The sequence below is a fragment of the Hyla sarda genome, chromosome 12 (assembly GCF_029499605.1).
Source record: "Hyla sarda isolate aHylSar1 chromosome 12, aHylSar1.hap1, whole genome shotgun sequence".
Taxonomy (NCBI): domain Eukaryota; kingdom Metazoa; phylum Chordata; class Amphibia; order Anura; family Hylidae; genus Hyla; species Hyla sarda.
The window spans coordinates 29,615,391-29,641,681 of record NC_079200.1 but is presented as its reverse complement, the minus strand read 5'-3'; the positions used below and the strand labels follow the sequence as shown (position 1 = coordinate 29,641,681).

Here is a 26,291-nt window from a genome sequence, read left to right as displayed (position 1 = left end):
TGTCTGAACTACAGTGATCAACTGAATACCAGGCGGACTTCTGTTGTAGAGGTTGCATGCATGAAAAGGAGATTCTTTTTGTACTCCCCGTGAAATCTTTCTCGTAGCCTTCATTGGGGGACACCATTACTGATGGGTATATGCTCTTGCCACTAGGAGGCTCTGACACTTGGAAAAAGTCGGCTCCTCCCTGGTGAGATATACCCGCCCAATGGAAGTGAGGTAATCCGTTTTGCCACAAAGCAGTAGGAGAAGCCAACAAAGACATATGTCTGAAGAACCCTAGAAAAGAATCCCAGATAAAAACCCAAGAACCGGTAAAGATCATCCGGACAAAAAAAATGAAGAAATGGGTAGGTGCGGTGTCCCCCAATGAAGGCTACGAGAGAGATTTTAAGAGTACAAAAATCATTGGGGGACACAGATACTGATGGGATGTACAAAAGCAGTCCCCTAGGGTAGGAAGAACAACACTAGAGGAAGGGAAGCAGTCCAGTGACTGAACATACTCATCTGTAAGGCCTGCGGATGAGACCACGGGCCAGAGACAACAGAGGACCAGAAACTGAACTCCCTGAAATTCCCGCCATCAATAGAAATGGACGCCAAAGGAAGAGGTTGTCCTTTGTAGAGACTCTAACCCTACGGTCCATATAGAGAGACAAGAAAAAGTCGACTAGGAAGCTAGATGGGCCGGAACCGTTCCAGAGGGAGGTAGGAAACCAACTCCAAGGAACACAGAATCAGACAGAGGGCTAGCCCGGGTGGGAAACAAAAATGGAAAAAGGCATAACAAGAGAACCCCGTCCAGAGTCGACAGTCAAGAGAACCTGGCGTAAAAAATGCCAGGGAGAAGGTGGAGACCAGAAGACCACTGGAAACAGGAAAGACTGAAACTGGCTCAAGAAAGGTCTGGTGCATAAGATTGATGACCTGAACAGCTGCAGAGCCAAAAAAAAAACCTGTCCCAGGGGCCCACCGCAAGCACCCGGGAGGCAAAATTAGCTTGACTGGTGTAATCCAGATGACCGGAATGCCTACCGTCTCTTGAGTACATTGGACCCCAAAGGAGGAGACGGAAAGTAAGAAACGGGAAAAAAGGAGCAGAACTCCTTGAAAAGAGGCAACCCGGAATACCGGAGCGACCGACATGGGAACGAGATTAGAGTTTCCTTGAAGACGTACACTTAAGAATAAACAGCCAAAAAAGGAGCAGAATGCCCTGAAAAGGAGTATCCCGGAATACCAGAGCGCCTGACATGGGAACTGGAGATTCCGGAGTATCCTGGAAGACGTACACCTGTTGAGTAAGTAAACCCAACTACCACGAAACGGCCTGGGTGACAAACTGCCATGTCGAGACAAGAAGTGTGGTACAAAGACGCCCCACAAGCGAAGTCTGGGCAGGATCACTACACATGCCTGAGACCTCGACCACCACTAAAGCCCAAAGAACCGGGAGGGGCGGATCCACAAAAGAAGGCACGCCACAGCATCATAGGATAGTGTCCAAGACAAGGAGACCAACCGGTCTTGGACCCCAACGGTCCGAGCAGACCAGAGCACTCCAAAGCAACAACCTGTCAGGACGGGAACAAAGGGGGAAAGAAAAGGGAACCCAGCCAGGACTCCCAGGTTCTGGACACATGAGGGTCACTCCAGAAGACTAAAGTGGAACTGACACTGTCAAGGGAAGGATGGAACACACCCTTCCAGGGAGATTGCACCTAAGGTCGAGAAGAGCAATGCAGGACCCAACAATAGACGGTGGCTAGACCGGCTGTCGCCAAGCCATACATGATTGCATAAACTCCTTCAATAGAGGAGAGTGCCATGGCTGCATGAGCAGCAGAAGATAACAAAGAAACTGGGAGAGAGCCAGGCTGCAAAAGTGAGCAGTAAGCACACAGGCATAGACAGCAAAAAGCTCTTCAGATTGCTCTCAGCAAAATAACGGGCCCAGCCAGGTACCCCACCTGTATAGTGGGGAGAGAGATGGCTCCATCTTGGTAGTAGAAAGTGCTCAACGAAATATTCCCCCTAGCGGAGGTGAAAACAAGGGGGTGGGGGGTCGAGATGAAACCCAAGCACTGACCATGTCAAGCTCCCTGATCACCGTACCCCTGTGGAAGGGGGAGTGTCAAAGTGCGCCAGGCACTGTAGGAGCAGGGAAATACTGCCTTAGGGCAAAGGACAAAGTACTGGGTGGACGTAGCCCCCAGGAACCCAGCAACAACATATTGAAGTATGGAGGAGCCAGTTTGTGTCCCCAGAGGGATTGGAATCCTGGACATGAGCTGGGCAAAGATACAAAGACGTGACTACGAATGCAAGTAAGAAGCCCACACACACGACAACAAACAGCTTTGAGAGGAACACCCAATCGGGGTGAAACCCTGGACCAGATGGGGTCAACAGAGCCATCCTGGCCTTTGACTAAGGCAACAGAGCAAGCGCGTGAGCTAACCAGCATAGGAAACCAGGAAAGATACCTGGAGGCATAGGGGGTGGGGGGCTGAACTGACTGTGTCACCCCATCAGGCCTCCTGCCAGAGCAGAACTGCTCATCCTCCGCAGACCTGAGGAAACAAGATCACAGGAGGGACCGAGGGACTCTCCACCGAACAGAAGGGGAGGCGGGCTTTACACATGCAGAGTGGCCGTAGCATACCTAGGGACACAGACATGGTTAACTCATGATAGTGGGGTACCAAGACTGCAGACATGAAAGAAACTGCAGACATCCAAAAGTCCGGTAGTATGGAAGACAGGCTCAGCGCCCAATGCATGCCCATAGCAGACCAACGTTTGTACCCTTAGAAAGGGGACCCGAGAGTGCTGCTATGAAAGTCCATAGAACCTGCAGGAAATGCCCACACCCCTCCTAAAGGTGCCACACACCAGGACTGCTGTCGCAGACTGAAGAGGTGAAGGATGTATGTAGGGCAGGAAGCATACAGACATAGTCTGACTTACAGATAGAAAAAGCCAATGAACCCACAGACACTCCAGTCGCGGAAGCGGCAGGAATGGGACCTGGTGGATTAGAAAACAATGCAGGCACAGTCTGGCTATCTGGAATAGGGACCATGGCCACACCGGGTCCCGCATTCAGAACCGCACAATAAAAGTGGGTTACCAGCCTTCAGCCGTGAGAGCGACAGGCATGCAGAGGGGGACCTGGTAAAGTAGGGGACCTTGCGAACCAGCATGTGGTTTATTGTATAGGGCCCATGGAGCAATATGGGGTGACTCACTCGGAATTACACCTTGGCAGTGGGTTAACTGAACTTCCACGACGGTGTGGGAAGTGTATGTTAGTTGACCCGACGTAGCAGTAAACCATACAGACAACAGTCTGGCTGACTGGTAGAGGATTCCTGAACGCACAGGAGCACTCCTTCACACCCTCCCACAGAAAGTGGGGCACAGGAGTGCGGCTGATCTGATGGATGACCTGGTGGTGTAGGAGACCATGCAGACTAATGTCTGGCTGGCTGGCATCAGTCCTTTTGTACCTGCAGGGACCCCCTTACAGATTCCTCACACCAACAGTGAGGTACAGGAAACCCCAGCCAAGCACGTGGCAGACGACGGTTTGGCGTAACGAGTGCTCCTCCAGGCGCTGGTGATAAGGGGACACAGCCAGATAGACATTAACTGTGACCCCTTGACACATGTTGAAGGGCGGAGAGGCCTAGAAGCCGTGGATAGAATCCCTGTCACCCTGGAATCCGGGGAGGCTTAGGAGCCATGGATTGTATGCCCGTCGCCCTGCATAGGGTCTATAGGACACGCCAGGTCACCCCTTCGGACACCGTGCACTAGCAGTGAGGTACCGGAATTCCAGCCGTAGATACACCAGCCCTTGGATAAGTGACAGGCGGTGGAGAAAACCACGCAGACCACTGTCTGGTTTACTGGTATGGGTCCATAGTAGACAACAGGTCACTCCAGCCGACACATCGCACTAGTAGTGGGGTACCATGATCCAGCCATGGATGTGGCAGCTGTGGGAGGAGTCACAGGTGAAACAGTCTGGCAGAATATCAGGTCCAATCCCTGCCACGCAGGGACACTTCAACGGAGACCTTGCACTGGACGTTTGGACCCGGGGCACTAGCCGCAGATGCGGCAGCCTGTGGAGGAAGGAATATTGTGTGCACACGCCAAGAACACACCGATGGGTGACCGGCGGACATGACACTCAGCGGTAGAGAACAGTCACTGACTGTAACCCTGCTAACTTCCAAGGGATCGTGAAATCCCTGGCAACGACCCACCACAGCAGGTCACATACGCTCCCTGACAGAGTGAGAGCCCTGCCGAAAATAGGTATGCCAGAGGCATACCTCAACCGACTTAATATAATTTGCCATATCGGGTCCTGCACAATTTAAGTATTGGCCACAAGATGGTGCCAAACGCCACTAAATGGACTGAGTGACCAGCAGCAGAGATTTACTTTGGAGCTGCGACAGTACGGAGCAGCACACTTAGAAGCGCCTGTTAAGCCGCCACACAGCTCTGAGGCCAGGGGACAAGAGCGTGGCCGGAGCCGGAAGAACTTCCGCTGGGCTGCAGCTCAGGGAGGCCAACTGAGCCGCTCTGACTACTGAGCGCTGCCGACCCTGTAATGGAGGGGCAGATCTAGACGCCGCTGGAGGCGCACATCATTACGGCCATGGGTAAGCACCCGCTGGTCGCAAGAACCTGGAGAGGATGCGCTGCCTGGCCTCTTGGTTTGCACGCTGCTCAGATGGAGAAGGGCGGAGACAAGTGCCGCCAAACCCCCAAACCTGGAGAGGAGGCGTCTGGCCTCCTGGTTAACGCGCTGACTCAGGGGAAGAAAGGTGGCGGAGCAAAGTGCCGCCATAACCCCCTAACTTCCGCTGGCTGAGCACCCAGCAAGCTGCCGACCCCCGCAGTGGGGGAAAAATAGCTGAAACAGGGAACAGCCAGGCTGTTCAGAGGTGAGCCGGAAGGAATGCCTGTGGAGGTAGCCACTGCAAAAGGCTGGCGGCTGTCCTCCAGAGGACTGTTAGGTTTGACCCCAAAGGCCGAGACGTCTTCTGTCTGCGGATGCCCAATTTGTGCGTGGAAAGCCTGTATGAGGCTGCAGTCACCCAACGTTTCTTCCAACTCTACCTGCCATTCAAAATCACGACACAAACACAAGTGTTGTCTCTGTAAGCTGAAGGCCGAACTGGCCTAGCCCTCTTTTCAAGAGTATTTTATATAGCCCATTTTCAATTAAGCATGCGCAGTAAACTCTACATTGTACAAACACAGGAAAACCATGAATCTTTCGCAGAAGAAAGTTAGATACAAAATATACATTGCTTAAGCTCAAATCTAATGAACCATTCTTTCAAGGACACATCTGGGATACAAAAAAGATAAGTGTGTCTGCATTCTTGAAGATAAGGTACCCATAGTCTTGGTTCAAAAGTTCAGGAGTTAGTTATATAGAAGGAAACAAGGATAGAATAGTCACTTAGACCGAGAATAATCAAGTCTTCATACAAAATGGAGTCTCCTCTACCCAATTCCATCATTTCCCCCTTTGACATCATCATCTGAAAGAACTGGATCCTCCAGGTCAGGTGTATAGCGGGTCTTTCCTCAGGTACTATCCCAGACCGCGAGTTGTCTGAGGGAACCAAGTCTTCTTAAATTTGGCTCCGTCCCCTGAGTAATGGACCGGCATCCTCACCAGGAAGAGTGTTTCAGGTGTGATGTCAATCTAGAAACAAACGAAAAAGAGAGGAGACATGAGAACCTGAAAACAAATGCCGATTATTATTCCTTCTACATCCTGGGAAAACAGCATAAAATGTTTGTTAACCCATTCATTTGAAGTAAACAATACTCAGCATTTACTGTTTCTATATTTACAGCGACTTATGCTTATCATCAAAAGCTTTTATAACTAAATAAGATAAAAGAATAACAACTGCGACTTGTAATATAAAATGTATGGTACCTCCTACCCATCCTCCAATACCTTTCAACCAGGTGGCTGGGTTCATTATGGAGAAAGTGTCTCCCCACCACTTATCTTTATTTTTGTCATTGTCTTTAGCGTACTGTTCCCTTCGTTTTTGTATGTTTTCAAGTTGGTGCATCTGGATGATACTTGTGGTGTCTATGTAGTGACAGCAAGTGGGGCCTATAATCTGGCACATTCCCCCTTGAGCAGCTGTGAGGTAATCGAGAACTATCGTGTGCTGTTTAGTCACTATCATCAGCTGATTTTGTACAGACACAGAGGTGTTAGTGATTTCCAGAATGTCATATATTTGGTCGTCAAGGTAGCCAGTGGCCTCTGCTGAAGTGGTATCACAAAAGTCGAGGGAGTGAGTCTGGCTAGGGTGCATGTACCATTAACCCCTACTGACAACAACTTGTAGGCCCCCCTTCCACATACCCAATATGTGTCTCTTGGGAGTTCCCAATATGAGGAATGTTGATTTATCAGTTTATTAACTATGTCAATCAGTCTTGAGGCGTTAGTCATGTAGCACCATACGGGTTTCTGTCCTAATGTACCACAGTAACCTACATCTGGGTTATTACATGTCGGGTCATAGGGCTGGTAATATGAAGATTCACTACATTTTGGTGTCCTGTCATGTTATGACACTCTTCTCCGGTACCTTGAGGAAAAAGTGTAAGTACCTCTCTATTTGACTAGGCTTAAATGTATCAGTACTTACAGATGTTCTGCTAAAACTGACCTTTATCCCCTGTGTGGGTATTCGTCCTAGGTCTAGTATTTGTGTGACTTCACGTGCTACCCAGGAGCCTCCCTTAAAGGTCAGTATCTGCTGTGGTCCTTGTCCAAAACTGCTCAAGTTTCCCTGCCACCAGGGTTGCCCAATCCACCCCACAATTGGAATCCCCACTGAAGTGTTCCAATTTTTTGTGTACCGTGTCTTGTTGCTTGCTAATGTGTCCAAGCAATTCCCCTTGAACATCTCATGTGGTGGTACAGGGATAGCCAAATAAGGCATACTCTGGGCAGATGTAGGAGCATGTGTGCATATCCAACAATCTTTCACTGTGAGATTTTGTGCCAACATTAAGTGGTGTTTCAAGAATTTATCTGGATGCTTTTCTAGCTCATCATGTAAGGTTGTGATGTAACATATTAGACAGTTAAACAGAAACCAAAGTATTGTCATGGTCAGATACCGCCTTCTTGCAGTGTGACGCATGAATCCAGTTGGCTTTTCCTTGCAGTTTGACTGATGTGGCTGTAGTCAAGAGAACTTGATACGGTCCTTCAAAATCGGGGCTCAAGGGACTTCCTGGTATGTTTCTTTACATACACGTAGTCTCCAGGCAATAAAGTGTTGGTTCCTTCAATGCTGTCCGGATCTGGGAAGGAAAGACAACACTTGCCCACATGTTAGTTTCAGATACTTTCACAAGAACTGCACATATGAGGACAGATTCTCATACTAATGTTATAACTGTAATACATCCTCCCCATGGGGTAGGCCTCAGGTCAGCCTAAAGAGATCAACACACACCAAGACAAACACATAGCCTGAACAAGGGGTAGAGCTTATGTAATCTACCTGGACTCTCTAGAGCAGACAGCGTGGCTTTGGGTATACTTTCAGGGGGCTGGTATAGTCCTCCCTGGATTGTATGAAGCACAGGTCATACAGGCTTGAAGAAAAGCTACTACGGTAGTGGAGATACCAGGGGCTATCCAGGATTTGTCTATGACTTGCAGCATGGCCCCTTTGGACAAAATGTGTTTTACCATGTATTACTTGGACTATCATTGGGAAGCAGAGTTCTAGGCAGGCAGACTTTTGCAGAAGTCCCCCATATGCCGTCTTTCCTCCTCTGTCCCTTAACATCCTCCAAGATTCTTTTTACAGCAACATCTGCCTGGTGTGAAGGTTTTTTTTTTCCACGCTCAACCTTCACGTCTCTGACAGATATCACTGGCAGTGCGGCGACTGCCTCTGTAGTGGTGTCAGCCAACTCATTAATTTTGGCAAGTACCAGTCTTAGTATGGACCCTAATTCTGACAATTCCCACCTCCTCTGACATTAGCAGCCCCTCCATGAGTTCTCTGCATCTTTTATTGGTCTGCCTGAAGAGGGGAGAAAAGTCTTTCAGATAAGTCTGTTAGCGGTTTTACCCCAGACAAGTCTGTAAGCTCCAGTTAGTGCAGCCAACTCATTACCTTTCTGCCCTGGGCAACAAGGTAGAGAGTTTGCTCTTTTGACTACTTGGTGTCATGCAGAATGCATTCCCCATCATGTGAGAACCCTGCTGTCTCCTGTAACATTAACTCTATACAGGCATTCATCATCATCATCATCATCATTATTATTATACAGAGTTTGTAATTAAATTATGCCCCTCTCCCATCAGGACCTAGTATGCAGAAACACAGCCCCCCCCCCCCTTTTTTTTTTTTTAAAAAGTCCCTTTTTAAAGAGGAAAAGGTGGGGGGGGGGGGGGGACATACTCACCTGCGGACGCCATCTTCCTATACTCCCCCAGGTTCTTCAGCCAGCTTATGTCCATGCTGCGTCATGCCAGGCTGCCATAGCAAGGCGAGCAGGGGCAGTGGGGGACCCGGACAACCTCCAGGCACTGGCCGTTGGCGAAAAGGGGTTAACGGCTCATACTCTTATGTTCCATGCCCCTTTGTCGCATTTGGGAGATCAGGTAGCGCCATGCTCCTGTCACTCAACCTAGAAAAATAACAAAAGAACCTAACTAGACGTACTTAATAAAAGAACAGTTCTGCAAGAGCTCCCAGACCTGTGTCTTGCCTCCCACTGACACTAGCTAAAACTGATTACCTCACTTCCAGTAGGCGGGTATATCATGCCAGGGAGGAGCGGACTTTTTTTTCCCCTAGTGTCAGCGCAAGAGCATATACGCTAGTGGCAAGAGCATATACCCATCGGTGTCCCCCCAATGAAGAGCGACCGAGAGAGAACCTATTTAGACCCCATCACATGTAGCATATATGATTGGAATTCACACAAGGAAATCCACAGGTAAAATCCTTAGCATCATTTTATCCTTTTTGGGAATTGGACAAAGCATGAAATCTGCAATGAAATCCTTGGCATCAAAGCCACATTTTTGGGTGCAGGTTTTATGCCTGGAAAACCCCTTAACAAATGCTAGCTCTATTTCCTATTGGGTATAGAGAGAGAAATCACTCAATCATGGTCAGTGGGGCAGTCAGAAACCCTGGAGACTGCACCAATTGCTCATGGTTTGGGCAGCATGGAAGGGATAATGGGCTTGCTTTAACATCAGTAGGTTATCCTTAGGATAGTCCATCATTATGAGGTGGGAGGGGGGACGGACTCTTGGAACCCCTGCCAAAAAGCTGCTTAAAGGAGCAACCGGTGTGGTCATAGCATGGGTATGGTTGGAATCTACACTAACTGGCCACTTTATTGGGTACACTTGTTCAATTGCTTGTTTGCACAATTAGCTAATCACATGGCAGCAACTAAATATATTTAGGCATGTAGATGTGGTCAAGGCAACTTGCTGATGTCTAAACGGAGCATCAGGATGGGGAAGAGAGTATTTAAGTGACTTTAAATGTGCCATGGTTGTTGGTACCAGACAGGCTTGTTTAAGTATTTCAGAAACTGCTGATCTACTAGAATTTTCTCACAACCATCTCTAGGGTTTATAGAGAATGGTGCAAAAGAGAGAAATTATCCAGTAAGTGGCAGCTGTAAAGATTAAAATACCTTGTTGATGTCAGAGGAGAATGGGTAGACTGGTTTGAGATGACAGTAAGGCAACAGTAACTGACTTAACCACTTGTTACAAGCAAGGTATACAGAATACCATCTCTGGGCACACACTTCCACCCTTGAAGCAGATGGGCTAGAGCAGCAGAAGACCACACGGGTACCACTGCTGTCAGCTAAGGACAGGAAGATGAGGACAGTTTGCACAAACCAAACGATAGGGGATAAGATGCCTGATCGCGAGGGTCCCGCCGCAGAGGACCCCCGTCTTCTTGCACACCGCACCCCATTAAAATCAGTCCCCGGAGCGTGTTCACTCTGGGTCTGATTACCGTCGATCACGGGGACGGAGCTTTGTGACGTCACGGCTCCGCCCCTCAATGCAAACCTATGGGAGGAGGTGTGATAGCTGTCCCGCCCCCTCCCATAGGTTTTCATTGAGGGGCGGAGCTGTGACGTCACAACGCTCCGTCCCCGTGATCGACGGTAATCAGACCAAGAGTGAACACACTCCGGGGTCTGATTTTAATGGGGTGCCGCGTGCAAAATCACGGGGGTCCCCAGCATGGATTTTGTACTGATTTGTGCAAATGAAAAGCAGCGCTGCAAAAGCGAGAAATGTCATTGGCTTAAATGCAAGAGGACCTCTAGTGGTGGGAATAAGGTATTTTATTTAATAAAACCAGACAGATTTTTTTTTTTTTTTAGAACACTATAGATTACAAATATTTTTAAAGGGGTACTCCACCCCTAGAAATCTTATCCCATATAGCAGTGTTTCCCAACCGGGGTGCCTCCAGCTGTTGCAAAACTACACCTCCCTGCTGGGCGCTCTCTCCATTCATTGAAGGAAATGGAATCCTTTGACAATCGGCAGCATACCCAGATTTATGAAATAGCCAATTTACTTGTATTAAACTGTACTTTGACAGATTTTTGGCATGAACCTCGCACTAAAAAAAAAATCTGCAACGCTCTTGAACATTGCACCAAGCATCTGTTCCGGAAAATATTGAACGTTTCTTCAACTTTTTTTTTTTTTTTCTCTTTTTTAGGAAAACAGACATTTGAAGGCAAAAGAGAAGAGCAGCTCCTGAGTTCATGTAGTCAAAGCTTCCTTTACCAAGAAGTTTCCCGAATTCTAGAATTTTTTTTTTTTTTTTTTTAAATATATATATTTTTTTGTTGTTTTACTGAAGAAATCTCTCTGGCTGTGAGGGATGACTCCAATTTTATATGTTCAAGCTGTTCTACCGAACCTTGCACCATTCACAAATATAAATATGTAATTTTTGGTATGTTGATAGACCATTCATTGTATATTGTTTGGATATATGTAAGAAAGTTTTTAGTTATTTTTTTTGTTTGATGCGTGCCTAAGTTCCTTCTGTCTTTGTACAGCTTTTTATTTGGAAAAGCGCAAGTGAAACTGCTGCTAAATAAAAAAAAAAAAAAATTAATTCAATGGCTATATAAAAAAAAAAAAAAAAAGTTTCCGAGTTATTTTCATGAATAGAACAAGTTGTAAAAAAAAAAAAATGTTTTTATTTATATATATATATATATATATATATATATATATATATATATATATATATATATATATATATATATATATATATATATATATATATATATATATATATATAAATATTGAATTCAGTCACTATCCGATCCTTTTACTGTAGTTTACATCTAGTTTGTGGTGTTGCTAATTTCATTGTTAAAGGAGAACTCCAGCGAAAATTAAAGGGGTATTTCATGAAGAAGAAGAAAAGATTTTCTTCATATCAACTGGCTTCAGAACGTTAAATAGATTTGTAAATGACTTCTATTAAAAAATCTTAATCTTACCAGTACTAATCAGCTGCTGAAGTTGAGTTGTTGTTTTTCTGTCTGGCAAAAGTGCTCTCTGCTGACACCTCTGTCTGTCTCAGGAACTGTCCAGAGTAGCAGCAAATCCCCATAGCAAACGTCTCATGCTCCTGTGGATAAGTAGCTGATAGCAGTGGGTCCGACTGCTGAGACCCCCTGACACAGGACCCCTGCTCTCTGTGAGGAGCGTGTGTCGTCTACCGGTAGACAGCATGCACTCCATTCATTTCTATGGGAACGCTGATAATGCCTGTACTTGGGCGTTTTCGGCGCTCCCATAGAAATGAATGGAGTGCTTGCCGCCTTCAGCACGGCCCCTAAATTGAGTGCTGGGGGATCGCGATGGGTCCCAGCAGTCGAACTCCCTCCCCCATGATCAGTTACTTATCCCCTCTCCTGTAATAGTGGACGGACTCTACACCGGGGGTCCAAACTGTGGAGCACCAGCTGTTGCAAAACTACAACTCCCAGCATGCCCGGACAGCCGTTGGCTGTCCGGGCATGCTGGGAGTTGTAGTTTTGCAACAGCTGGAGGTCAACTGATTGGAGACCACTGCTCTACGCTGTGTAAAAGTTCTTGGAATAAACAACAGAGCTGCGCGTTTCACTACGAGCCATTTTACTGTAAGTTCGCTCAACTCTAATTATTACGGTAATATCTTCTCCAATATATCTCTATCTCCTATCTCAACGTGTGTGTATGTTCCACAAAAACTTCCAGACGGCTAAAGATATTTAAATGTTACTTATATGTCAGCAACAAACATAGGATAGGTGATTTAACCCTTACTCACCCCCATTTGCCAGGGGCGGGGTTTTTGTTTAACCCCTTAAGGACTCAGGGTTTTTCCGTTTTTGCACTTTAGTTTTTTCCTCCTTACCTTTTAAAAATCATAACCCTTTCAATTTTCCACCTAAAAATCCATATTACAGCTTATTTTTTGCGTCACCAATTCTACTTTGCAGTGACATTAGTCATTTTACCCCAAAAGTCATGGCGAAACGGAAAAAAAATAATAATTGTGCGACAAAATCGAAAAAAAAAACGCCATTTTGTAACTTTTGGGGGCTTCCGTTTCTACGCAGTGCATATTTCGGTAAAAATTACACCTTATCATTATTCTGTAGGTCCATACGGTTAAAATGGTACCCTACTTTATATAGGTTTGATTTTGTCGCACTTCTGGAAAAAATCAGAACTACATGCAGGAAAATGTATACGTTTAAAAATGTCATCTTCTGACCCCTATAACTTTATTTTTCCACGTACAGGGCGGTATGAGGACTCATTTTTTGCGCCGTGATCTGAAGTTTTTATCGGTATGATTTTTGTTTTGATCGGACTTTTTGATCACTTTTTATTCATTTTTTTTAATGGTATAAAAAGTGACCAAAATACGCTTTTTAGGACTTTGGAATAATTTTGCGCGTACGCCATTGACCTTGCGGTTTCATTAATGATATATTTTTATAGTTCGGACATTTACGCACGCGGCGATACCACATATGTTTATTTTATTTATTTTTTTACACTGTTTTTTTTTATGGGAAAAGGGGGGTGATTCAAACTTATTAGGGAAGGGGTTAAATGACCTTTATTAACCCTTTTTTTTTTTTTTTTTATTTATTTTTTTTTTGCAGTGTTATAGGTCCCATAGGGACCTATAACACTGCACACACTGATCTCCTATGCTGATCACTGGCGTGTATTAACACGCCTGTGATCAGAATTATCGGCGATTGACTGCTCCTGTCTGGATCTAATGCACGGAGCAGTCATTCGTCGTTCGGACACCGAGGAGGCAGGTAGGGGCCCTCCCGGTGTCCTGCAAGCTGTTCGGGACGCCGCGATTTCACCGCGGCGGTCCCGAACAGCCCGACTGAGCAGCCGGGTCACTTTCACAGCGGCGGTCAGCTTTGACCGCCGCTTCTAAAGGGTTAATACCGCACATCGCCACGATCGGCGATGTGTGGTATTAGCCGCGGGTCCCGGCCGTTGATGAGCGCCGGGACCGACGCGATATGATGCGCTTCATATCGCGGCAGCCGGCGCAGGACGTAAATATATGTCCTGCGTCGTTAAGGGGTTAAAGTCCCATGCAAGTCAATGGAAAATATGTTACTGCATAACTTCCAAACGGCTGGAGATATTTCCATAATACTTGGTCACATGTTCCTTATATGTCCACTTAAAATATAGGATAGTTAATTTAACCCTTAACTACCCACATTTGTGAGGGTCGGGGTTTTTGTTTAAAGTCCCATGCAAATCAATGGGAAATGTATGTTCCCACATAACTTCCGTACGACTGGAGAGATTTCAATACCTGGTACACATATTACGGGTCGGGATATGAGGACGGGATGGGAGGTCGAGATAGGGGGTTGAGATAGGATGACAGCATAGGGGTTGGAGATAGGAGGAAGGGATAGGAGGTCGAGATAGGAGGATGGGACAGGAGTCAAAAGCTTCCTCTTTTGTTGATTTTCCCACCCAACAAGGATGAGGAAGGAAAAACCGGGCAACGCCGGGTACTCAGCTAGTCTGCATATAAAATCTTTTTAAAGGGCTCTTCCACTCTGAAAAAATTATCCCCCTATGCCACAGCAATAACAAGCTGATGGGTGGATTTGTGGCTGCTGTCACTCCTACCCCTTACAGATCCTAAAATAGGGACAAAGTTGGCCCAGGAATGAATTTCCCACACTGTGCCCATATGTTTACTATACGTTCCCCCCCGAACTCGACAGTGATCAGGTGTTCCATACCATAGATGATAAATGGAGTGACGGGCATGCATGGTGTGCACTATTCATTCCTGGGACAACTTTGTTCCTGGATCGTGGAGTGTTCATTTTAGCTAGTGTAGAAGTAGAAAAAAGATGGCCCAGAAAAGTCGCCTTGTGCATTACGCTAGGAGACAACAAAGGTCTACCCACATGAGGTGGGGGTGTGGAGGGTCTACAAAATGGCCTCTCACCTGGAGCGTATATTAAATATTCATATTACCTAAGAGGTACAATCAAGGATCCCGTGCAGGCCCGCAGTTCTCAGGATGCATCGGAGTGGAACTCCTTTAGTCAGACTGGATAAGGTAAGAAAAAGGTGACCTTCATGCAGGAGCTCAGAGGAATCTCACAACCGGATCATGGAAGTGAATTAAAGTTCAGGTTTATTGGGATAAAACAGCAATAACGCGTTTTGGGGTATACAAACCCCTTCTTCAGATTGACAGAATCTGAAGAAGGGGTTTGTATACCCCGAAACGCGTTATTGCTGTTTTATCCCAATAAAACCTGAGCTTTATTTCGCTTCCATGAGATTCCTCTGAGCTCCTGCATGAAGGTCACCTTTTTCTTGCCTTTATTCAGTTTATTTTAACTAATCCATTTCTTTTATGCAAAATTCCCGTTTTTTCACCACCTTACAGTGCAGTGTCATACCCGTGTCTCCAGCGATAATTACCATATCAGTATTTCATTATTATTATTATTTTTTTTTATAAAATCAAAAATGAAGTGCATCCTTGAGGGACAAAACCACCCTGCTTGATTGAACTCATCAGTGTTTTGTAAGAGCCGTATTGGTAAAGTATTGGTTCACAATTAGCTGGTTAGAGAGACCTTGGGGTTCTGGGAAATGCACACAGACCATGGCTGCTGTATCGGTTGGGCAGGGTGTCCCTGTACCTCCGGATATATGTGGCGTCACATCTCTATCAGTAATTACATCTGACTGTGTACGGTCAGTGTATGATGCCGGACATCTCTTCTGCAATAATGGAAGCATTGCAGGAAAGGCTTCCATCCTCATGGTTGCCTTAGTAAACGGGACTCTTGGCCGTCCTGTATATTTTGCATGCTGTCTGTTATAAACATGTCTGCTATACGTAGACCAGAGGTGCATGTTAAAGGGATACTCTGCTGCTCAGATGTCACGCCCTGCCCCCTCAATGCAAGTCTATGGGAGGGGGCGTGACAGCCGTCACGCCCCCTCCCATAGACTTGCATTGAGGAGGCAGGGTTATGACATCACGAGCTCCCGGTGCTGGCTCCAGCATTCGGAACAGTTTGTTCCAAATGCTGAACAGCAGAGTACCCCTTTAAATCTTCACAGACTGTAAATGATAAAACACAGGTTGCCTCATGTTAAAATCAATTTTAAGAATGTCTGAGTTGCCCCTGGCAACCAATCTGATTCCACATTTGTGGAATACAAAAAAAGTTATCTTATTGGTTGCTATGGCAGCAGTTACTTGAAAATTGTATTTTAATCCTTTCAATAATAATCAGCTGCTGAAGTTGAGTTGTTGTTTTCTGTCTGGCAACAGTGCTCTCTGCTGACATCTCTGCTTGTCTCGGGAACTGCACAGAGTAGAAGAGGTTTGCTATGGGGATTTGCTTCTAAACTGGGTGGTTCCCGAGACACGTGTCATCAGAGAGCACTTAGAAAAGAACAACTCAACTTCAGCAGCTCATAAGTACTGAAAGGATGAAGATTTTTTTAATAGAAGTAATTTAGAAATCTGTCTGGAGCTAGTTGATATATAAAAAAAAGTTTTTTCCTGGATAACCCCTTTAACTCTACCCTGTTCTGATGGCAGTCATTCCATTAAAGGGGTACTCCAGTGGAAAACTTTTTATTATTTTTTTATTATTACTTTTTATATTAGACCAGTGGTCTCAAACTGTGGCCCTCCCGATGTTGCAAAACTTCAACCCCCAGCATGCCTGGACAGCCAACGGCTGTCCAGGCATGCTGGGAGTTGAAGTTTTGCAACATCTGGAGGGCCACAGTTTGAGACCACTGTATTAGACCATTACTGTATATGCAATACCCTTATATAAAAGTCCAGGTTCAAATATGGCTGACCAAGGGTGCAGCTATATACCTTGTATAGTAGCTCCTGGCAGCACTAGTTATTCCTTTGCAGCAATTTAGCTCCTGCTTTGATGTAAAGAAATGGTTAAATAACTATGTTTTGGTGTTGGTCCACCTAGGCTAAAGTAGCTATGTAACCTTGAGTGTTAACTGCTTCCTTGCTAGAGTCTTGCAAGCCAAGTGCCCCACCTGAAGTGTATCAGAAATCACCGTGTCGTCCATTCTGTTTGTCCCCTCTTTTGCTTAGTTACGTTTTTGAATTGTTTTTTACCTAAACACACTGTGATGGCTTTATAATTATTTTGAATAATTTTTGTTCTGTGCAGGTGTGTTTTTGTTTTCTTAAAAATAAAAAATAAAAAACTATTTTTTTTTTAACTGAAAATAATTCTAAGTTAATATAAAATTCGTGGAGGTTATTTCCAGGTTTCGTACAAGACTGTTAGCCTCCTTTTTTTTTTTTTTTGTACTGTTTGTAAATCTAATAATTAATATTGAAGGGGAGTGACCGTGCGTGTTTGGCCCCCTCCTCTGAAACTGGGGGCAGCTTCATTTTAAAATTGGTGAGGGTCTAATGTAACATGTCAACAGTTATCTGGATCAAAAGTACTAATGTCTCATAAGTGCTGATTATGGAAAACACAAATGTTTAAAGGGGTACTCCGGCACGAAGACCTCTTATCCCCTATCCAAAGGATAGGGGATAAGATGCCTGATCGCGGTGGTCCCGCCGCTGGGGACTCCGGTGACTGGCGATCACGGGGCCGGAGTATTGTGCCGTCACGGCTCAGCCCTTGTGTGACGACACCCTCCGCCCCCTCAATGCAAGCCTATGGGAGGGGGCGTGACAGCCGAGCATGACTTCACACGGAGGCGGAGCTGTGTCGTCACAATTCTCCGGCCCCGTGATCGCCAGTCATCAGCCCCGGAGCGAACATGCTCCGGGGGCTGATGGTAATAGGGGTCCCCAGCGGTAGTACACCCACAATCAGGCATCTTATCCCCTATCCTTTGGATAAGGGATAAGAGGTCTTAGCGCCGGAGTACCCCTTTAAAGGAAATCTGTCATCAGTGTCACCTGCACTAACATGTCAGTACAGACAAGTAGTGCAGGTGACACTGAAGACAAGAATACTTACCTTGTCCTGTTCCGTGCTTTCATTCTCCGGCAATCCTCTTCGGTATCTTCAGCTCCGGCCCAGCAGAGAACAGCAGCGATGACATCACTAAGCTCCGCCCATGCTCCAAGTCGGGCCTGGAGCTGAAGATACCGAAGAGGATTGCTGGAGAACAACAGAATGGGTCAAGGTAAGTACTGTTGTCATCAGTGTCACCTGCACTACCTGTCTGTGCCGACAGGTATTGCAGGTGACACTGATGACAACAGTACTTACCTTGTCCCATTCTGTTGTTCTCCAGCAATCCTCTTCGGTATCTTCAGCTCCAGGCCCGACTTGGAGCATGGGCGGAGCTTAGTGATGTCACCGCTGCTGTTCTCTGCAGGTGACACTGATTCCTTTAAAGGGAATCTGTTCGCTCTATATCCTCTTTAGGGTAGTGGATCCGCCAGTGACCCGACCCATTTTGGGCAATCTGCCGCTACAAGCAGCCACACAGGGGGTCTGTGAGTCAGTAAGTGTACTCTGACATCGTGGCTGCTCTATGATGTCTGAGTTGAGGCCATATGCAGTGTACTCGGACATCGCAGCTGCACTCGCAGGCCCTCTGTGTGGCTGCTTGTAGTGGCAGATTGCCTCTGCGAGCAGACCAGAGGCGGGGGAACGGGGATGGCAACAGCTGGAGGCACAAAATGGGTCAGGTCACCGGCGGATCTGCAGCGTAAAATACGCGGCGGATCTGTTACGTGTGACCCTACCCTTGCAGACCTGGCAGGTAGGGAGATAAAACTGAAACTAATAGCTTTTTGCAAAGTTATGAAATGATGTTATTCTTCTGGGCCCAATAATTGTAGAGGCTGGATTGAGCTGCAGCAGTTCCTGTATGATTGATGGACGCTAAACCCTGTACATCAATCAGGAAGGAGGCAGTCCACCTCTACGACAATTGAACATACAAGTAAAACAGTGAAAATTTGTCTTGTATTTTTTTTTCTTCATTTGAAGGCATCACAGATAGGATATTTTGTTCTTTATGCCCCTAGCCTAGGATGCCCACCAAGCAAATGAGATTAATTAAACAATAGTCAGTCAATCAGCAGCATAAATAGTCACATGGCCACAGACCCTGTGTCATGTGTAATAAAAAGGACCAATTAATGCAAACTTTTATTGGGTTGGTTACTTGTGCTGCCTTCAGACTCCAAGAAAAATTGTGTACCTGTCATTTGCAAAAACTTTATATATGAAGTAGAAAATACCATTATATGTATATTTATAATATAATAAATAAAGCTGCTGTATTATTGCTGCAGCTATTGCCTGTGTGTCTCTGTGCAAAGACAAAATACAGTGTGTGGGACAAGCAGGGCTCTGTGCACTGAGGACAAGCAGGGCTCTGTACACTGAGGACAAGCTGGGCTCTGTACACTGAGGACAAGCGGGGCTCTGTGCACCGAGGACAAGCAGGGCCCTGTGCACCGAGGACAAGCAGGGCTCTGTACACCGAGGACAAGCAGGGCTCTGTACACCGAGGACAAGCGGGGCCCTGTACACTGAGGACAAGCAGGATTCTGTACACTGAGGACAAGCAGGGCTCTGTACACTGAGGACAAGCTGGGCTCTGTACACTGAGGACAAGCAGGATTCTGTACACTGAGGACAAGCAGGGCTCTGTACACTGAGGACAAGCGGGGCTCTGTACACTGAGGACAAGCGGGGCTCTGTACACTGAGGACAAGCGGGGCTCTGTACACTGAGGACAAGCAGGGCTCTGTACACTGAGGACAAGCAGGATTCTGTACACTGAAGACAAGCAGGGCTCTGTACACTGAGGACAAGCTGGGCTCTGTACACTGAGGACAAGCTGGGCTCTGTACACTGAGGACAAGCGGGGATCTGTGCAGTGAGGACAAGCGGGGCTCTGTACACAGAGGACAAGCGGGGCTCTGTACACCGAGGACAAGCAGGGCCCTGTGCACCGAGGACAAGCAGGGCCCTGTGCACCGAGGACAAGCAGGGCCCTGTGCACCGAGGACAAGCAGGGCTCTGTACACTGGGCTCTATGACACCTACCTGGCTCACACAGCAGGATGATTGACAAGCCAGGAGCCTGCACAGAGCCCTCCTTGTTCTGCCTACATGTCCTGTATTTTGTCTCTGCAGAGACACACAGGCAATAGCTGCCGGGGAAGCATTTTTTACACACTTTAAAGGGGGATTTTTCCAACTTAAAGCAAGTTAAAAAAATGTAAAAAAAACTTACACCAGAAGTTCTTTGCTCCTGAATCTGCAGAAACAAACTCTTGAGATTCAATCCTGGATGAGTAGATTTTTATTGCTTTACTTAAAGGAGTACCCCGGGATAGAAAAATGTATCCTCTGTCCTAAGGATTACCAATGACCTCTTCAGCAATTTCTCCTCCACTCAGAATCTCTGTCTCCAGGCAGTCAAGTGGAGTCTGTTCAGATGTTGATGGTGAAGTCCTTTCTGTAGAAGGAGAATGCTATGAATATTTTTTGTCATAGCTAAACAAACAGGCCTATAATTCTAAGGGTCACTTTTTGCCCCCCTTTTGAATATTATTTGAGGGTTTTCTAAGAGATGCTATTTTGGAATATCTTGATAAAAATAAATGTATGACTCCGTATCAGCATGGCTTTATGAGGGATCGGTCCTGTTAAACTAACCTGATCAGCTTTTATGAGGAGGTGAGCTCCAGACTGGACCAGGGGCAATCGCTGGATGTCGTATATCTGGATTTTTCCAAAGCATTTGATACGGTGCCACATAAAAGATTGGTACAAGAAATGAAAAGATTTGGGCTGGGGGAGAATGTGTGTAAGTGGGTAAGTAACTGGCTCAGTGATAGGAAACAGAGGGTGGTTAAAAATGGTGCTTATTCTGATTGGGTGACTGTTACTAGTGGGGACTACAGGGGTCAACCCCAAAGCATGATTGATCCACCCCCATGCTTAACAGTTGGACAGAGGTTCTTTTCATTAAATTCTGTTCCCCTTCTTCTCCAAACGTACCTTTGCTCATTCCGGCCAAAAAGTTTAATTTTAACCTCATTGGTCCACAGAACTTGTTTCCAAAATGCATCAGGCTTGTCTATATGTTCATTTGCAAAGTTCAAACGCTGATTTTTGTGGTGAGGACATAGAAGAGGTTTTCTTATGATGACTCTTCCATTAAGACCATATTTGTACAAGTATCTCTTTATAGTGGAATAGTGTACCACAACTTCAGTGTCTGCCAGATCTTTCTGGAGGGATTGTGCAGTCCTTGGCTTCTTTATGCACATTAATACAATTTTTTACCTGGTGTGCCCAGACTTTTAATCCCCACTGTAATATATTTACAATATATCAACAATAAATGTAGCTGCAGCGAGCAGTGTCAGGCAGCTGCAGCCAAGGCAAATAAAATCATGTGGTGTACAAGGGGCATATAGTGGAGCTGGAGAGGGTTCAAAGACAGGCAACCAGAGTAATACGGGGAATGGGAGGACTACAGTGCCCAGAAAGGTTATTAAAATTAGGGTTATTTAGTTTAGTAAAAGGCAGCTTAGGGATGACTTAATAACTATGTATAAATATATTGGGGCAGTACAGACAGGGCCGCCATCAGGGGGGTACTACCCATACACCTGTATGGGGCCCGGATCTTCTGGTGGCCCGGACGTCCCCTTTTTTTTTGGCTTGTCAGTGAGTGACTGTAAATGCCCCCCTGCCACTCTCCCACATGCTACTGCAGCAGGCCAGGCACTGCCCGATGGCCTGGGCCCGTCGCTGCCAGCACATTTCTTTTAACTTACCTCTTTCTAGGGCACGGGCCCCTTAAGAATCACGGCAGGGCCAGACAGGCCAGGGGCTGATGGGAGTAGACGTGCCCCGTGCAGGCACGCACGTCTACTCCAATCACCTGGCCTGTCCCTGCCTACATCCCAGCGCGATTTCCAGCAGAGGCAGAGACGATCCTCCCTGTGCAGTGACAGGAGCAGCAGCTGCCTCACGCTGTTTCACCGATCCCCGGCAGGGTAGGTGAACTTGTGCGGGAGGTTGTTTGGTGGTTAGGAGACTACAATGGTGATGAGAGGTGCGGGTGGTTATGGAGATGATGAGAGGTGCAGGGGGGGGTGTTATGGGGGTGATGAGGAGAGGTGCCGGGGGGGGGGGGGGTTATGGAGGGATGAGGAGAGGTGCCGGGGGGGGGGGGGGTTAAGGAGGGATGAGGAGAGGTGCAGGGGGGGTTATGGAGGTGATGAGAGGTGCAGGGGGAGTTATGGGGGTGATGAGGAGAGGTGCAGGGGGGGTTATGGGGGTGATGAGGAGAGGTGCGGGGAGGCTATAGTAGTGATGAGGAGAGGAGGTGCGGGGGGGTTATAGTAGTGATGAGGAGAGGTTTGGCGGGGGGTTATGGGGGTGATGAGGACACAGAGGATAAGAGGGGGTGTATATGTATATATGATGTGTATGCATGTGTGGCAGTATTATATTCAGGGTACAGTGTGTGGAAGGATTATATTCAGTAGATACAGTGTGGGCAGCATTATATTCAGGGGTACAGTGTGTGGCAGTACTATATTCAGGGTACAGTGTGTGGCAGTATTATATTCAGGGTACAGTTTGTGGCAGTATTATATTCAGAGGGTACAGTATGTGGCAGGATTATATTCAGGGTACAGTGTGTGGCACAGGGCCAGATTAAGACTGCCTGGAAGACGGAGCACTTCATTATGATGCCCCATCCCCCCCCCCCCCGCCCCGATAGTCCTCCTTCCCTTCCACTGAGACCTGTGGCGGGCCTGTCAAGTAAGGAATAGACAGACCAAAAATAGGCCTGGGTATATTAGACTATGTCCCCTTTTTTTTTTTTGGTGGGTGTCACAGGAGTCAGGCCCCCGTTAAAATAAAATGTGCTGCATGGTCTAAAATCACTTCAGTTCAAGTCACTCTTTCCAGCTGTTGCAAAGCTACAAAACCCATTATGTCTGGAGAGCTTCAGGCGTTATATGAGTTGTAGTTTTATAACAGCTGGAGCCTCAAATTGGGGTACAGACGAGAGATCTAATGGGACAGTCAGGAGAATACATAAACATAAAATGACTCACAGGAGACGTCTTCTCTGTTGTCTTTCCTTTTCTTCTTCATCTGGTCCAGACGCCAGGTCTTCTTCCAGCTCCATCTTCCTCTGTAAAGTTTGGCACCTGGACATCATTGGTTCCCCACTTTGCCAGCCGCTCCTCATCCTCTGTATAAAGACAACAATCATTATAACCCTACAAGAGACTGTGCTTCCTAAATATAATACTGCCAAACCCTGTGTACCCTGTATATTATACTGCCAAACATCATGCCCTCTAAAAATACTACCACACACTGTGTCTTCCATAGTGTGGTGCAGAGAGCAGCAGCATCCCATTGAAAACAAGCGAAATTCTGCTGGCGGAAGTTCGTAGTGTGGACGAGCCCTAATCCCCCCAGACCCCTCTGCCCGCCCAGACCCCTAAGCCCTCCTCCAGACTCCTGCTCCCAGAGACCCCTAAGGCTAGGTTTCCCCCTTTTTTTACCTGCAAAAACACAGAAAAACCGCTACTGCTTTTTCCTGTGTTATGGTAATTTTTTGGCATTTTTTTCTTGTGCTTTTGCCTTCTCTGGAAACTTAGCCTTAGTCCTCCCCTGGTCCTTAAAGGGGTACTCCACCCCTAGACATCTTATCCCCTATCCAAAGGATAAGGGATAAGATGTCTAGGGGTGGAGTACCCCTTTAAGTCCCCCCCTTCAACACTCCTGGTCCTTCTCCACTATTCCACTTTTCTGCACCCCCTACACCCCCTCAGTCCCCTTCACACTCCTCTGCCCCCTTTACCAAACCCACACTTACCTTACCTCACCCCCCCTCCAAACAACCTCACTTCAGCCCCCCATGCCCTCCTGGTCCTTCTCCAGTACGCTTTTCTTCACCAACCCCACCCCCAGTTCCCCCACATTAGGTTGTAGCTCCCCCACAGTGGGTTGCAGTTCCCCCGCATTAGGTTGCAGTCCCCCCACATTACGTTGGCAGTGTCCCCCACAGACATACAGCCTCCAGTCATATACAGTGTATGGCTGGAGACTGTATGTCTGTGTACTGCCCCACTTCAGTGCTCAGACCACCGCTCCTCTGGTCCGGGGTCATGATCTACTGCAATGGCCTAGGGGCCATAGCAGCAGGTCCCGGGACCGGAGGAGCGGTGGTCGGAGCACTGAAGATGACGTGTAGGTAACTTACCATGCGTGCATTCTCGTTACTCTGCTCCTATGGGCGCACGCACGGGACGTCAGTGATGTCCCTGCGAGCGCTACCTCCCTGCGTTCTTAAAGTTATTGCGGGGTCACAGACACAGGGATGTCCTGCTGAATGTGAGGGGGGGGGGGGAATGACAGTATTTTTCTGCGTATAACACGCACTGGCATATAACACGTACCCTCATTTTCACAGGAAAATTTGAGGGGGAAAAAAAAAATGTAAAATAAATGACTATAGCTCTGAACTATATGCCTCATCATCCCCCCAACTTTGATTCCCCTTGATCCTCAGCTTTCCCCCCTCCTTCCTCCCCCTTTTATCAGCCTCTGTGCCATATTTAACCCCCCGTCTCCTTTCCCATGTTTTCCCCTGCTCATCCTTCTCCCCCCCCTGCTCATCATCCCCCCCTACTCATCATTACCCCCCCCTACTCATCATTACCCCCCCCTGCTCATTATTACCCCCCCCTGCTCATTATTACCCCCCCTGCTCATTATTACCCCCCCTGCTCATCACTACTCCCCCTGCTCATCATCCCCCTGCTCATCATCCCCCTGCTCATCATTACCTCCTGCTCATCATTACCCCCTGCTCATCATTACCCCCTGCTCATCATTACCCCCCTGCTCATCATTCTCCCCCCCTGCTCATCATTACCCCCCTGCTCATTATTACCCCCCCTGCTCATTATTACCCCCCCTGCTCATTATTACCCCCCCTGCTCATCACTACTCCCCCTGCTCATCATCCCCCTGCTCATCATTACCTCCTGCTCATCATTACCCCCTGCTCATCATTACCCCCTGCTCATCATTCTCCCCCCCTGCTCATCACTACCCCCCCTGCTCATCATCCCCCCTGCTCATCATTAACCCCCTGCTCATCATCCCCCCTACTCATCATTACCCCCTGCTCATTATTACCCCCTCTGCTCATCATTACCCCCCCTGCTCATCATTAACCCCCTGCTCATCATTACCCCTTGCTCATCATTCTCCCCCTGCTCATCACTACCCCCCCTGCTCATCATCCCCCCTGCTCATCATTAACCCCCTGCTCATCATTAACCCCCTGCTCATCATCCCCCCTGCTCATCATTAACCCCCTGCTCATCATTAACCCCCTGCTCATTATTACCCCCTCTGCTCATCATTACCCCCCCTGCTCATCATTAACCCCCTGCTCATCATTACCCCCTGCTCATCATTACCCCCTGCTCATCATTACCCCCTGCTCATCATTACCCCCTGCTCATCATTAACCCCCCTGCTCATCATTACCCCCTGCTCATCATTACCCCCTGCTCATCATTACCCCTGCTCATCATTACCCCCTGCTCATCATTAACCCCCTGCTCATCATCCCCCCTGCTCATCATTAACCCCCTGCTCATCATCCCCCCTGCTCATTATTACCCCCTCTGCTCATCATTACCCCCCTGCTCATCATTAACCCCCTGCTCATCATTACCCCCTGCTCATCATTCTCCCCCTGCTCATCATTCTCCCTGCTCATCATTAACCCCCTGCTCATCATTACCCCCTGCTCATCATTCTCCCCCTGCTCATCACTACCCCCCCTGCTCATCATCCCCCCTGCTCATCATTAACCCCTGCTCATCATCCCCCCTGCTCATCATTACCCCCTGCTCATTATTACCCCCCCCTGCTCATCATTAACCCCCTGCTCATCATTACCCCCTGCTCATCATTCTCCCCCTGCTCATCACTACCCCCCCTGCTCATCATCCCCCTGCTCATCATTAACCCCCCTGCTCATCATTAACCCCCTGCTCATCATCCCCCCTGCTCATCATTAACCCCCTGCTCATCATTAACCCCCTGCTCATTATTACCCCCTCTGCTCATCATTACCCCCCCTGCTCATCATCCCCCCTGCTCATCATTAACCCCCTGCCCATCATCCCCCCTGCTCATCATTAACCCCCTGCTCATCATTAACCCCCTGCTCATTATTACCCCCTCTGCTCATCATTACCCCCCCTGCTCATCATTAACCCCCTGCTCATCATTACCCCCTGCTCATCATTCTCCCCCTGCTCATCACTACCCCCCCTGCTCATCATCCCCCCTGCTCATCATTAACCCCCTGCTCATCATTAACCCCCTGCTCATCATCCCCCCTGCTCATCATTACCCCCCCCTGCTCATCACCCCCCCTGCTCATCATCCCCCCCTGCTCATCATCCCCCTGCTCATCATCCCCCCTGCTCATCATCCCCCCTGCTCATCATCCCCCCTGCTCATCATTACCCCCTCTGCTCATCATTACCCCCTCTGCTCATCATTACCCCCCCCCCCTGTTCATCATCCCCCCTGCTCATCATTACCCCCCTGCTCATCAT

General features: G+C 47.5%; 1 protein-coding gene and 1 long non-coding RNA gene across 4 annotated transcripts in view; one reads left to right on the top strand and one right to left on the bottom strand.

Moving 5' to 3' along the window:
• The window catches only part of CASC3 (CASC3 exon junction complex subunit), a 36,607-nt gene extending 25,368 nt beyond the window's left edge, over positions 1-11,239 (top strand). The window contains exons 13-14 of one of the 2 annotated variants that reach the window (XM_056548928.1): positions 6,771-6,819; positions 10,815-11,239. In XM_056548928.1, the coding sequence (XP_056404903.1) occupies positions 6,771-6,776 (6 nt within the window). In that variant the 3' untranslated portion in view covers positions 6,777-6,819; positions 10,815-11,239. The remainder of the gene's footprint in view (positions 1-6,770; positions 6,820-10,814) is intronic. The other variant, XM_056548927.1, reaches the window with a different exon arrangement.
• The window catches only part of LOC130296891 (uncharacterized), a 40,654-nt gene continuing 21,135 nt past the window's right edge, over positions 6,773-26,291 (bottom strand). The window contains exons 2-4 of one of the 2 annotated variants that reach the window (XR_008849331.1): positions 22,749-22,888; positions 19,898-20,122; positions 6,773-7,383 (exon numbers count right to left, since the gene is read on the bottom strand). This is a non-coding gene — a long non-coding RNA (uncharacterized LOC130296891). The remainder of the gene's footprint in view (positions 7,384-19,897; positions 20,123-22,748; positions 22,889-26,291) is intronic. The other variant, XR_008849332.1, reaches the window with a different exon arrangement.